The 14,268-nt window shown below is 39.3% G+C and overlaps 2 protein-coding genes and 1 long non-coding RNA gene across 5 annotated transcripts in view; 1 reads left to right on the top strand and 2 right to left on the bottom strand.

The window, feature by feature from the left end:
• Positions 1 to 393: 393 nt before the first annotated feature.
• On the bottom strand, positions 394 to 6,115 carry LOC135248470 (archaemetzincin-2). 3 transcript variants are annotated; one of them, XM_064323155.1, is made up of 7 exons: positions 5,665 to 6,115; positions 4,417 to 4,699; positions 3,997 to 4,170; positions 3,297 to 3,425; positions 2,781 to 2,941; positions 1,795 to 1,971; positions 394 to 1,191 (listed from the first exon to the last, which is right to left on the bottom strand). In XM_064323155.1, exons 2-7 carry the CDS (start codon positions 4,697 to 4,699, stop codon positions 1,036 to 1,038), a joined length of 1,080 nt encoding a protein of 359 aa, XP_064179225.1. In that variant the 5' UTR covers positions 5,665 to 6,115; the 3' UTR covers positions 394 to 1,035. The 3 variants fall into 3 exon arrangements, with proteins under 3 accessions (XP_064179225.1, XP_064179227.1, XP_064179226.1); XM_064323157.1 differs by lacking the exon at positions 5,665 to 6,115 and adding an exon at positions 5,267 to 5,635; XM_064323156.1 differs by lacking the exon at positions 5,665 to 6,115 and adding an exon at positions 4,972 to 5,178.
• On the top strand, positions 4,624 to 9,182 carry LOC135248472 (uncharacterized). Its single transcript, XR_010328433.1, has 2 exons — positions 4,624 to 4,744; positions 6,539 to 9,182. It is a non-coding gene; the product is annotated as an uncharacterized LOC135248472 (long non-coding RNA).
• A 1,713-nt stretch (positions 9,183 to 10,895) lies between these two features.
• The window catches only part of LOC135248469 (guanine nucleotide-binding protein subunit alpha-13), a 31,565-nt gene continuing 28,192 nt past the window's right edge, over positions 10,896 to 14,268 (bottom strand). The window contains exon 4 of the mRNA XM_064323153.1: positions 10,896 to 12,855. Coding sequence (XP_064179223.1) covers positions 12,283 to 12,855 — 573 coding nt within the window. The 3' untranslated portion in view covers positions 10,896 to 12,282. The remainder of the gene's footprint in view (positions 12,856 to 14,268) is intronic.

A 14,268-nucleotide genomic window follows, 5' to 3' on the forward strand; every position in this document is an offset into this window, starting at 1 on the left:
CATGTCTTTTATTATTTAAAATGGCGTGTCATGGAAATTAGAACCAGTCAAACAACATCAAAATCAAAAGATGCACTATGTTGGAAGCAAAGCAAAAATAGCAGGAAATGGCACAATTTGAACTATATTCTAGACCCACAGACTTCTGCAGTAACTTATTTTCTACATATATTCTTTCCCGGCAGTCTCCACATACATTGATTTAACAAACCTTGTTTTTTTAGCAGTAAAAGTGTTTTAGCCCTGAATGTGGTGAGAGAAAATAAACAGACAACTTAAAACATGACTATTTTGACTGATAATGTTTTAACCCGTTTTAGCAATAGGGTTCCCACTCAAATCAGACTTATTTTCTAGGATTTTTAATTTTTAAAAAGCAAAATTGGTAACAGATTAAAAAAAACATAAATAATTTTTAATTATATAGATTTTGCCAGACAATGAGGAAGCAGAGCGGGTTACAGTTAAAGGAACACAGCTCAGAAGGGACCATGGTAGAGGACTGAACCCCCAACCACTTAGGAAGGCTGGTCTATGGTTTGACAGTCGGCTGCTGTATGGATTGTGCCACATGTCTATGAATTCTACATAAAACCTAATTTTAAGGATACATTAATGCTTTTCCAGGATTTATTCTTGCTACAGTAGTCCATGCTATAAACTGACTTTTGTGAGGTGGCGCTACATTCCGAGACACAAAATATTTTGTCTGTGAAGGTACGCACTTCACTTTCCAGTGACCGATGATTATTCATAATGAAATTAATCTACAAACCAGTGAGCAGCCCAGTTAGTCACAGTACCATTATGAACACACTGACACTGCAAGCCTTGATATCTACATAATAAATTACATTGTGCTAATGATTTAGCGCTTAGTGTTTACTTTTAAAATGGGACGTCTTTCTTTTTCTTTTCAAGGACAATTGGATGTTTCGACTTTGAGGTCCCAGATACATTCACTATCATTTTGTCAGATATACATACAAATACACAGGCAGGACACATCCAGAATGTGCCAGGTTTGACACAAAGCTAAAGCATTTCACTCTCCAGCACATGCAGGCACTTTTGCAGCCACTGCCTGGACTCCTCGAACGCCTGGGTGGGTTTGGCTGAGTGGGCCACAGACTCCGCGGATGTGTGTGGCTCTTTGCTAGGCAACCCTGGTTCCATCCATTGGAGTAAAGCCTGATGAAAACAGCAAACTGCCTGTTATTCTGGGTTCCCAATGATAACTGGGTGTGTCACATCTACACTCCTGCCTGTAATGCAGTATGTACAGCCTTCTTCAGCACCAATTTACTCTCCCACTATAAACTACACTGTATTCTTGTGAGAGCCATGGGATCAAAGGTGCAGGCCCAAATGAAGCCAGTAATCATAAAAATATACATTAAAGCCACACTGCATTTATTTCATTGAAACCTATACAGAATATGTAAAACAATGACTTCAATGATTTCATTTTCTCTGCATGGGATAATCCCATTCAAACTTTAATGCAGAATTGCTGCGACATTTAGGTTGTTTTAAAAGTGGTCATTTGATGAACTTCAAAACAAAATAAGCTTCCATATAACATATTTTGTTAATTCCACCTATTTACAAGGTAAACCCAAGACCATACTTTTAAATGTTGTCCCTACAGCAATTTGTGCCAATTACTCCATGTTGAAATGATATGTCTGTGAATGGATGGATACAGTCCATACAAAGAAGATACAGACCGTGGAAATGTAATATTAAATAGCAATGTACTTAAAGGCTCAGACCGGTCCTCAGGCCACTCACCCTGTATCTGTCAGCCATCTTGAATTCCAGTGCCGACTGAAGCTTGCGCAGACATATGGGGCAGAGGTGCAGGGGCCTACGGTCCGACTCCTCCAGATGATTGGAGCCCTGCATTACGCACCGCAGCCACTGGCAGTGCTTTATGCCGAAGATGTGTCCAATCTCATGGGTTAGGGTCTGTCAGGAGTACAACGGAGGGAGATTTTTTTTTTTTTGTCAACTTATCAAATCTATTTTATCGGGTGATGCATCTGGAGCAGCAGGCTGATTCAAGGCACGGGCAGGGGAGGAACAGGGCTGCAGCGGTCCGCAACCATAGAGAGAGGGACAGGCCAGGAGCGATCCCGCGGACTCAGGATCAAAACGTACTCCACACATGCAATCTCACGGTGGCCATTTTGAAAGTTGTGCTTCAGACAGATTCATGTGTTGACATTAGCTCAAGAGAGCATGCTTAACCTATTATTTCATCAGCAAAAATGGAGCAGTATGATACAGGAAGTCGGGATAATTTCAATGACAACAGAAAAGAATCATCACATAAAAATGGTCACCTCAATAATGTTAGTTGCGTTACCGATATGAAAAGCTGTTTCCTGGTTTCTGGCTGATCTTATAATTACATTGTCACAGGATTACATCTCAGTCAGTCAATCACAATGAATGACCTCTCACTGCTATTGCTCATCCAAAATGTTTTTTTTTCTGCTTGCAGATTCATGGTTTACACACATTTTTTCTATCCTTACATGTACTATGCACTACTTGAAAGAATAAACAATCAGCCGCATTTTGTGCAAAAGACTTGGGTGATGTGCATGTTGTTCTGTAACATTTCCTCCATTTATTTCATAAGAAATTAAAGTAAACTGCAATGACCATAACGAAAGCAGCAACAACAATAATGACATAGCACTATTACGTATCTCAATCTGCCCTCCACCCTCTCCATATTGGAGAACTGTGATTGTTCTGGACAAGCAGACCTTGCAGGACCTGAGCAGCAGGGTGCTGGTGATGGGTGGGGTGTAGTATCCAGTGAACACTGTGTAATCCCCCGGTCTCATCTTCCCTTTCTGCAGTCGTCCTTTGTAACTCCTGCTATAGAAATTGTCATCGTATCTGGCAAAACTGAAAACCCCCATTCCTGTATAGTTACAAAGCAGAAAAATAAAAAAGATTACAAAAACCAATTTAACCTTCTAAACTCTGAAAGCACATGATCCTTCATGAAAATACAGCCATGTGCTGTATATTTAGACAGTTCCAATGAAGTACAGTTCTGCCCTCTTGTGGTAGATACTCACAACTGCATGCAGTATGCCAGGATTAGCTGCAATCGCACATTTTCATCAGGCGATGACAACCTGAGTTCAATGTTTGTCAATAGAACGAACAGGTATTACTAGGTTTTAAATAGCACTCTTTGAAGAACAGGAAAGGGGAATCTTGACCTTGACAACTGGGAGTGGCAACCATCATTAATATGAGATTACACATACCTTCAGTGAGGGACGCCTGGCCAAATACAAAGTTCCAGGAGTCTCTGGGGTACAAGTCAATCATGGTGATCCCCACAATACAGAAGGCATCTTTGGGCTTCCTCTTCAGCAAGAAATTTAGTAAATCACCTGAAAAAAAAAAACAACAGGTATAAAAAGGAGACATCTGTCCACATTTATACGCATATATACATGAAAATATTTCAATAATTTTTTCATTTAGGTGAAGTTTCAATGAATTTCTCCCAGTGAAGGATTTTTCACAAATGAGAAGAGGAACACAAACCTAAGGAACATGGATGCAGGAATGCTGTTCATAGATTCCAATGCACTAATATCTTAAATTTCCTTCTAGTGTTAATTTCCCTTGAAAGCTTCACAAACAACAAGTGTGTTTTTGGGGGAAAAAAAGCGATTAAGGAAAATGGGCATTAAGTATTTCTACTAATTCCCAGGGTGTCAAACTTAAGTCCTGGATGGTTGTAGTATCTGTTGGATTTCTGATATCCTGAAGGAAAAGGGGTCTGGATTCTTTTGCCAATCAAGAATTTAAATTAACCACTGGTGCTAAAGCACACCTAAAACCAGCAGATGCGGTGGTCGTCCAGGACTGGATACTGTGTACTAAATGAACAGAGAAAACACACAAGCAAAAAATGTGGAGAAATGAGTACTGCCAAAACAAAGAGATGGCTCTCACCGGCATGTATCTGTAGATTGTGTGTGTTGCCGTTGATTCTAAAGGCACAGCCAGTGGCAGCCACTGTCACAGGGTCAAGGAGCCTGACCGTAAGCCCATGATAAAATGCCTCACAGTAGTCCCGCAGCCAGCCCACATACTGCTCTGTGAGAGCTTCTGCTCCACCAAATGAGCCTGTGGACACAAGACACATGATGTCACGAAAGTATGCAATACTATCCCCACTCCATTAAACTAAAGCACACAATATCAAAACTTTAAGTATATGCTTTAATGTGTATTCAATGACACAGGCTATAATGAATGTTCAGACTCAAACATCAAATGAGCTTTGCCATAGTTCAGATCTTCACAGTAGATCACCATCACAAATCTGTGGTGAACCCCCATTGCCCTGCATTTACTTAAGCAGCAACATACCAATGGTCTGGATATAAATGGTATTTCTGCCTTTAACAGGAGTACTGCGGTGGGGGTTGCTGTAGAAACTCTGGAAGTCCTGGGGTTCCTCCGGATGTGCAGTGATCCAGTCAGAATCTGAGTGCAAGCTGATGGGACAGAACAGGGTGCTGTCAAGATGGAGGCCTTCCTCCATTAAACGCCTCTCCTGGCGACTGTACTTCTGATAGAGGGCTACCAAATCCTGGCGGTTTGACACAAGGGCAGTCCGTAATCTCTCAACTGAGTGCTGGATCACCTGCATCTAACCCACAGACAGGAGACGACATATTGCTGGTCTAGTATCGAGGTAGTACCGTTTCTTTGGCATATCTATTAGAATGCAAGTTTAAATTGAAGCCTTTTTAAAGATTATATAGACTCTATACAATCACATTGATTCTCGATGTCACTTGTCTAAGAGAGGAAGTTAGAAATCTGTCAAAATTACTTTGAGTCACAACAATAAGAAACAACATACGGATCGTGACCTGCAAATGCTTAGTCAGATTATCTGAGACGTGATATTTTACCCACCCTTGGAAAACGAATTTGGGGAAATTAAGTGCATAGTCTTCCCAAGTAAAATACAAACGCTTGACACATTAGCTAATAGAATTGTTGCTAACAGCAGCACCTAGTCAACTCAACCAGCTAGTCTACTCGATTATCATCAGTTAACGTTAACTTGCTATTGATAACTGCAGACAGTTTAACGCTATAACCACATAGCTAATTGTAAGTCAAGCGCTATTGGCTAGTTAGTTAATTTGTTTCCTTGTAGCAACAATGGCTAAGCACATGACTTAATATCTTGTAAGAACAGGCCTACCTGAGACCCAGTAGAAAAGTTACTTCATGAACTCCAGGGACTGAATCGGTCAGCGTCAGAAGGAAATTAACTGGCTAAACTACAGACCAGTCTAGCTAGCTAGTGGGTTTAGATAATCTATTCTAAACTCAAAACGTTAGCCTAGCTAAACTTAAGCTAGCGAAAGTTAGCGAGCAAACTTAGTTTTAAGTAGTTACGTTATGGCACGCAGCATGATTACACAGCAACTACAACCATTATATTTTGTTGCCGAAAAAATAAGCGGCACCAGGCTGCTTATAGATATATCAACTCACTAGTGTTGATGGTACCATGGTTAAGAAACGCTAGCCGCTAACGAATAACACTGCGCCCGAGCTAACTGTCGTTAGCTAAACAAACCGATTTCTGAATCTTACCGTTCTGATACTGTGAATGTTCCTGCGTTTGCTTGTACCCGTAGACTAGTGCCGGGTGTTTATGTATTCCGAACGCTTTAAAACCAATTACGTATGGTTGCCACTATTCGTACTTATACGTGCTAATAATGTAGTAGTGGAGACGATCCCTTCTTTCAGAGTTGTCTCATCCTCATTCCATCCTGTGCATTGCTTTCTGGCACCAACTAATGTGTTGACCTACTTAACCCCAATTTAACATTCCTTGCAGATTGTGAAGCTACGTTTTAGCTTCTCCAACTATTCTGTATCATGTAATTCACAAGGTGCAGTAGCCTACTCCTTAACGTTAAAACAACGTACGCATTAGAGCAAAACATAATCGCCTCTGAATTTCCCTGTTGCCTGGATTTCCTTTTTTGACAAGCACCCCTGTGCCTATGAAAGCCGGTTTGTTTGCCCAGCAATATTGCTCAAATGCCAGCAGTGTTAACTGTACTCTATCTTTATTAATCTTTTTTCATTCATAAACCATACCGACCTTACCCCTTGATACAGTTCTCAATAGGATAGTGTTGTTTATGATTATGTAGCTTATTTTAATGTTAATGGTAGTTTCCCCTCATTAATTTACGGCCGAATCGACGCATCCAAGCGTAGGCCTTACTGCCTTCCGCAATTAAAAAAAAAAAAGGAAAATCACAAGACTACTCAATTCTTTGGATTAAATTCTGTTGTAGTCTATAGGTAAAATTAAAGAAATACATTTTAAACATTCTGTGCTCAAGTAGGAATTTTTATATATGCCTACCCGAGAAGAGATTTCATGGAAGAAATACCCCAAGATTCTATTTCTTTAAAAATGATTTTTCTCTCTGTTTTATATTTCTTACAGGCTGACAACATGTGATACACTGTTTGAACCTGGCCACACTCACATAAACCTTCCAGATGTTCAGTTCTCTGTTCTGGGCACAGCGGCCTAACCATAGCCTGGTCATTTAACACTATCACTTCTACTACCTCTGAATATTCCCTTTCAACACCAGAACCGTGGCTCATGTCTTGCTTTTTTTTGTTCTGTTTTGCATGCCAACTACCGCTCTCTCATAATCTATTTTTCATTAAACTCCTACATTCGGCTGGTCCCGGATATATGGTAATATCTGTATTTTCTTTTTCTGGTGCTTTTTTGGCAATTTTGTCTGATATGTCATTTCTTGAAGCACTGCATGTTCTGGAGGAACCCATACCAATTCCACTGTGCATCCTCTTTTTGCTTGTCTTAATAAACAGAGTGGAATTTACCTCACTGTAGCAAGATGGGGCCTAGGACCACTGTTCTTCAAAGCAGCTGAGTCGGTTTATATTAATCCATAGTCCAAACGAGCTTCTTCTAACCACCCATAAATTGACATCAACTCCAAAGTGAAAACATAAACTAGGGAGGCACAACCTGTGATGGATTTCAAGCATCACCATTCCAAACCCTGCTGTACCACTTTCAAGATCCAAAGATCTGCCAGTATAAATCTGAAGAGAATGTCCCCAGTTTTGTTTATTATATTCTTTGGCAACTGACCCTTGGTTATCATCACCTTTTTTTCCAGGGCTAGGTCAATATCTGGTTCCAAAATGGAACCACTGGCCATGCGAATTGAAAAACTGATACTATCATGGATTCTTCTAAGTTAAATTTATCACCCTTTTTCTTAAAATGTGAAAATAGTTTCCCTTAGCTTTCCCCTCTGAAAATTCCCACACTTCACCTCGTAGACATTCAGCTGCAAAGTTATAATCATAGCTACATGACTTCACCTGATAAAGTAAACCCAGCTTTATTTGTCTTGATTTCAGTGAAATCTTCCATTTCCATTAATAGGTGTGGGCTTAAATACACCACAACAGATCCTCAGAGCCCTGGTCTGAATTTAGCAGCTGATGCAAAGATCATGCAGCCAAATCGGACTGATCTAATTGTAAACCAATAGATCATCAGTAAGGTGTCCCTCTTTGCCCCAAAATCACACCCAGATACACAATGGAGAATATTGTTTAAATTCACATTTGATACATTTTTCCAATATGCATTTTCCAAGTAGAATTTTCATCCATCTTAAACCTAAACAGTGTTAAGCTCATGTCAGGGACTTCCTGTTTCTGCCCAAAAATCATAAACTCAGTTTTTGGGTCTGGAATTCTAAAATCCCATTGATTAGCCCCTACTTCAGTCTGAAAATATTCTTTACTTCAGAGTATAGCATAGTGCATAGTGATGAAACAAAATGTATCATTCAGTATAAATCCATTCATAATTGCATAATGGAATTAATGTGTCTATCCAGGTAGGAATTACATAATTACGGTAGGAATAATCTGAAACATAAACCCATACCAGACGGAACTGATCTGAAATACTTTTGGACTTTAATCACAGGGCATGTCTGTGATGGGCAGGAAGCACAGTGTGAATACTATGCGGCACTGTTTTATAAGACTGGATTTGCATGGCACATTATCAATGAAGTCCATTCAAACCAGCAAAGGAGCAGGATTATAAATCACACTCCCCTGTTCTGCTGCATCAACAGATTACATACAAATGTTTAACCACTGTGACGTGCTGCAGCTGAGGTCTGATAACTGGGCACACACAAATATAACATAAGGTAATTTCTTAATGTGGCGAGTCACATCAAAGCCGTTTAGTTTTCTAGCCACAGCCAGTGTCCACCTCTGATTTTCAGACTGTCTTCAATGGCAAAAAAGGCATACACATCAGGAAATTAACAAAATAAAAAACACACTTCTCTTTTTTAATGTTTCTTTTTTTATTGAAGACTGAAAGGTGTCAGAGAGCATAGAAGTTTTGATGAGAACTGTACAAGAAAAGATTTTACAGATATTCTCAATTTACAACTGGTTTTTAGAATGAAGATTGTACGGTGACCAATCCTACTGCCCTCCCCACACCCAAAAATGTTTAAGCACAGTATATTATTATAAAAGGCTGTATTTGGCTAGGATAGGTCAATAGCATTTCCTATCCATTTCTTTTTGAACATATCTCTAAGGCTTGTCTGGTAAGGGTAAGACCGACCACTGTGAAAATAAAATGCGCAGTATGACCAGCTATCCTTTCACATATAAAATGCAAATACATAAGAGTACTTAAAACTGGATAATGGCACGCCTTTAAATTAGAGACAAAACACCACATTTCCTTTTGCCACGAGGACATTCACAATGCCCAATAAGGGATAAGAGATGCACATATAAAAACACCAAAACTGCAGGTAAATGGTGCTTCAATACTTGAAAGACAGAAAAAATGGTTAAAAATGGTCTTTAAAGTTAAAAAATGCAACATTGTTTTGTCTCTTTGTATGGTTTCATGATTTTGAAAGCAACAAAGTTGTGTTGCATAGCTGGCACAAAAGTATGGCTACAGTATTTTTTATATAAGTTGACTGTGTCACCCAAAGTTGCAGGGGGTTGCAGACAGAGGTCCATGGAGCAAAATGCAAGATTGCAAGGTAAAAATCAGGTTTACAGTGGATCCAACTGCACTTTAACCAGATGTCGTCTCTCAAATTCTAGCACTCAATAGGGAAATCAAAACTATTTGTAAGATGCAGTAAAAGTGAAGTCTACCGTTCTCTTGTATTTGGATACCCCTGGAAGGTTGGCACGGAGGAACATACCCCCAAATAGTGATTAAAACATTTCATCCCCCACAATGGGTTCTTGTTTGCTTGTTACACAGTGTTCATACAGTTTAGGAGGGAAAAACTCTGATATCACAATACAGGCATTGTAGAGGCACTAGTTGCATTGGCAGGAGAAGTGCTGCTCCATCTGCAGCTGTTCTGATTTTGGTTTAAATAATTTCTGAACAGACTTCTGACAAAGAAGCAGGATCAACTGCACTGGCCCCCATTATACAGACATAGCTGTGGTAAAGGAAACAAGACCTGCCTGACCTGTTCAAGGGGTTGAATCATTCACTGCAGTGTATCCAACTAAGCATACTTATTTTGACATTAAATGTAACGAACTAGCCTCTCATCACCATGACATTTATCGTGAACAGTCTAAATTTATTTTTTGCTAAAAAGTAGGAAAGGATCCATAGAATAATGCATGAAAAACATGCATTAATGATGCGGCTTGTTTCTAAAAAAAAAAGCCTATATCTTCAGGACAAATAAATGTGCTTTCCATATCTGACCACAGTTGTAGAGTACAGCCGTACCGGTGAGTCAGCATCTCTCAGAGACATATTTTGACAGGGTGAAAATCTCTGATTAAAGACAGAGAATTAAGTGAATTTAATACTCTGAAGGCAGACCAAATTGGAAGGTGCTGTCAGACTCATTCAGACTCGATGGGTCATATGACACATCCCTGTCTATTTTACATCTTCATAAAAATGGAAAAGACTGCCTCCACAGCTCGAGTCACTGATTATGGTAAAAGTTCTGCAGAGCTGAAAATCTCCCTCAATTATCTTTTTGAACGAACACAATGTCAGCATTGAAGCCATTGATCTCAAAATTTGAATCAAGAAGAACATGAATTATTTTAGTGGAATGCTGAACAAAAATATCCATGCACTGACAAGCTCATTGCCATTACCTATCCTGCATATTATATCAGGTGTTTTTCTTTAATGTCAAGCAATTTTCAAAAGTGCATAAAGCAGGAATTCAAATACCACACCAATCAATGTTTGTCACGGATACTTGGCTATGGAGACAGTTTGGCTTGCATGTGTTGCAACTTCCAGACACCATTATGTTTTCCTTTTGAAAGCATCAGCTGAGTTTTTCTGGCTGATGTTAATTTCCTTTCCTGATGATCAATCTACATCAGCGTCTATAGCATTCGTCCTCAGGAAATCATTTACATCTGCAACGAACAGAAAAACCTATAAAATCTCAAAGCATGTTTTTAGGTCTCATTGAACAGATGTGTCAAGTAGCCAGATATAAATGGAGCAGTGCATTGTAGAAGTGCATGTTACAATGACACGTTAAGGCAAGATGCTGCGAATGACAGAATTCCATAGTGATCAACCAGACCTCACCAGGAAATGTATAATGTGTCCTGAGATGCATCTGCGCATAATGGGAATTAAGTAAGAAGGTCTGTAAGTAATAGACAGTATCGCCTCAGCATTTCACCAAAATGCTGACATACCAAGAAAATTAAACTGGTTATCGCACATCAAACAGAAGGCAGAATGCAAATAATTTTAAGAGCCTGGTAATTGTAATATATGTTTGGAAAAACAGAAATTACATAATAAGTGGGTTACAAAAATTTCAGGAGGAAAAAAAAGGAGTAAGTTAATTAGACATGTACATGAAGAATATCTAAAACAACTGAGACAAAAAAAGAATCTCTGTACAACTACTTATAAACAACTTTCTACAGCGACAACATTCAACAATTCTTTTTACAGGGTTCACCAAGCAATTTCTATCCCTTTTGTATGTAATTGAAACAGACAGAGGAGAAGCATAATGGATTAGTTAATGGTACCATAAAAATGTGGCACTTTGGACAAAGATGCATTTGTCACCAACTAAAAAGCACACAAATGTTGGTCAATCAGCAGACTGAAAACTTTAGTGAAGGAAAAATAAATAAAAATAGACACCTATCCCCTTCCCTGACATGCACACAATGAAGAGATTACTAAAGCACAAAACGGCCCTCATTGTGAGGATCAGGTGAAAACGGAAGACTGGAAGAAGTTATTTAGCTAGCCAGCAGTGTGGATTTAATACCATTGATGGATAGGTAGATCTAAGTAATGAATGTTATGGCACTTTGGGTTTTGTCTTTTTAAGCACACAAATTTAAATTAATATACAAAGTGGTCTACATTAAGCCCTGAGATTAAGCCATAAACTGTAGCCTTTCAAGCTCCACTGCATAGCTAACAACAGTATGAATCAAGTGGTGTCAAGGTATGTCATGTGCCTGTACCAATCTTGTTGGATGACATTACACTCCCATTCACTATGATAACGTATCCATCAGCAGTAGTAAATCTACAGTGGTATAGTGTAAACCTTTGGAATATAATTTAAGAACTTAAAGAAATCAAATATTTTAAAAAAATCAATGAAAATTGATTAGAAAACCAAATCTAAAACTTAAGGCCAGACAGGTATTCTGAGAAACTCAGAATATGTTTCCTATTAAAAATAAAACATCTGTTGGCTTGCATTGTTTTAGCCCTTGCTAATTTTCTATATATCAGTAATTAAGGCTCAGTAAGACATGAAAAAGACTCCTCAGATATTAACAACTCTCATCCTAAAAACCGTTCTTTTTTTAGTTCCACTTACACGTGTTAGTTACTCAGAAAATTACTCATAAGATCAGTGTGTTACTTCAACATAAGAGGGAAGCATTACAATGAAAACCAATACATTGAATTTTCATTGCAAGTATGTTTTTTATACAGCACTGGGCACTACAGGTGCACAACCCTGTTCATCTCATTAACCCCTTAACTCAGTCACTGCTGACGACAGCCACAAAATCCTTCCCCCAACATAACATTTTAAAGGGTTAATAAATGGAGTTAAGGACGAAAAAAAAAACAGTCCTTAGGGAGGAGCATCACTGTAACATGAGCTGCTTGAGGTTGTCATGCAAGATGGTGTCCTTGACATCACGGAAAACCAGTCGAATGTTCTCTGTATTAATGGCTGTGGTGAAGTGGTGGTAGAGTGGCTTCTGCTGCTGGTCCCGGCGCTTGTTGCGGAAACACTCCACCAGGAACTTCTGCACATCTGCCAGATTGTGAGGGTCCCCTTCATACTCAGGAAAGTAGTCTTTTATGGCCACGCATTTGACCTTCTCCTCCAGCAAGTCTGTCTTGTTGAGGAAGAGAATGATGGAGACATTGCTGAAGACACGGTTGTTGACTATCGTCTCGAAGATGTTGAGCGACTCCATGAGCCGGTTTGTCTGCCGGTCCTCCATCAGCACCTGGTCAAATTCGCTGGATGAGACTAGGAAGAGGATGGAGGTGACGCTGTCGAAGCATTCGAACCACCGCCGGCGCTCCGACCTCTGCCCGCCCACATCCACCATCTTAAAAGGCACATTCTTAATCTCAAAGTCGTACTCGTGGATGCCCTTGGTTGGCCTGCGGGCTAGAAGGATGTCCTGTTGCGAGGGTAAGTAGTCCTGAATACAGGAGGGAGAGAAAGAGGGAGGGAGGGAGAGAAAACAGTATAAGGCATGGAGAGTAGCAACTGTCTGAATAAACAGTATCTGAAAAACAGGCCACTTAAAAACTGACCAAAATTGGCCAACATGATTGGAAAATCAATGTTTTACGTGGCAGACTTTTCCATCAACATCTTAGGAAACTTTTCTGATTTTATGCTGCTGTATAGGTGTATAAATGTGCACTTCCATATGGAAAATATAATGCAGTATGCTATCCATGTGTCATTTTCAGTATTTAAAAATATTGGTCAGTTTTTCAACATAGCTGGAATTACAGTGGTCACAGGGCTGTTGTCCAGCATGCCCTGCATTTTGACCTTCATTTCCTGTTAAAAATAATTACCTGCACCATTTGTACCTGGCCTAACAATCTATATCTGGTGGAGAAAAAAATTTATCTTGAGCATTAAAAAAACCCCCCCAAAAAAAAACAATTCTAGCGAAAATGAAATTTTGATTTTCTGGTCAAACCCAGAAGCACTACTTGAGATGTACAGTAGTCTAGCCAACATACACAAACTGGCCAGTTCTGAATCTGCCATTATGCGAATCGTTTCTCAGTATATCACCAAATTATTTATCACTATATCTAGATATGCATACACAAGTCGATAGTGGAATGCAAAATAAAAAGGAAAAAATGCACATTCCAGTTTCCTGTTTCTTTCTGACCTGAGAAAAGCAAATACAAAAAAATAAAATTGTTACAAAGCCACAGGTGGGCAGGTTTAACTGACCAATGTCCCAGCATGGACAAATAATATGCCTGTGGGAACTGTAGAATTTAGTAATGAAAAGGTCTAAAGCACAATAAACACACAAAAATCAGCAAGTTACAAATCATAACCTAATGTATATAATTAGAATCCCTACTATAGAGGGAAAAACAATGACAAAATATTAATTCACCCTTCCTTATAAAAATTAATTTACAAAAACGCACATGTAAAATGTTTTAGAAATGATGGAAATCCCACAGGAGTTTGTATAAAAAGTGCCTTTATCTCAGTCGAAAAATATGGAGAATGGGACACGAGTGTGGAATGGTAGAGAAACTAACATGCAGTCTCAGGAATTACATGCAGCTCAACACTAGTTTTGACATGTCTAGTTGAGGGAGGGACCTGTAGGCAGCGGAGAGCAACTCACAGACAAGAACCTTTGATTTTAGCCCTTACTGACTACCAGAGCTATCAAACTGGGGAACAGCATTCAATGCAAAAGAGTTGGACTGCAATGCGGTTTCCCAGGGGAACATCTAACCACTCATACAGCTCAGACTAGCCACATACATTCTACAAAGGGAAACTAACAAAAGAAGCAGATACACCAGACCTCCCTCTCACTCACTCCCCACCCCTGCCAGAA

The sequence above is a fragment of the Anguilla rostrata genome, chromosome 2 (assembly GCF_018555375.3).
Source record: "Anguilla rostrata isolate EN2019 chromosome 2, ASM1855537v3, whole genome shotgun sequence".
Taxonomy (NCBI): domain Eukaryota; kingdom Metazoa; phylum Chordata; class Actinopteri; order Anguilliformes; family Anguillidae; genus Anguilla; species Anguilla rostrata.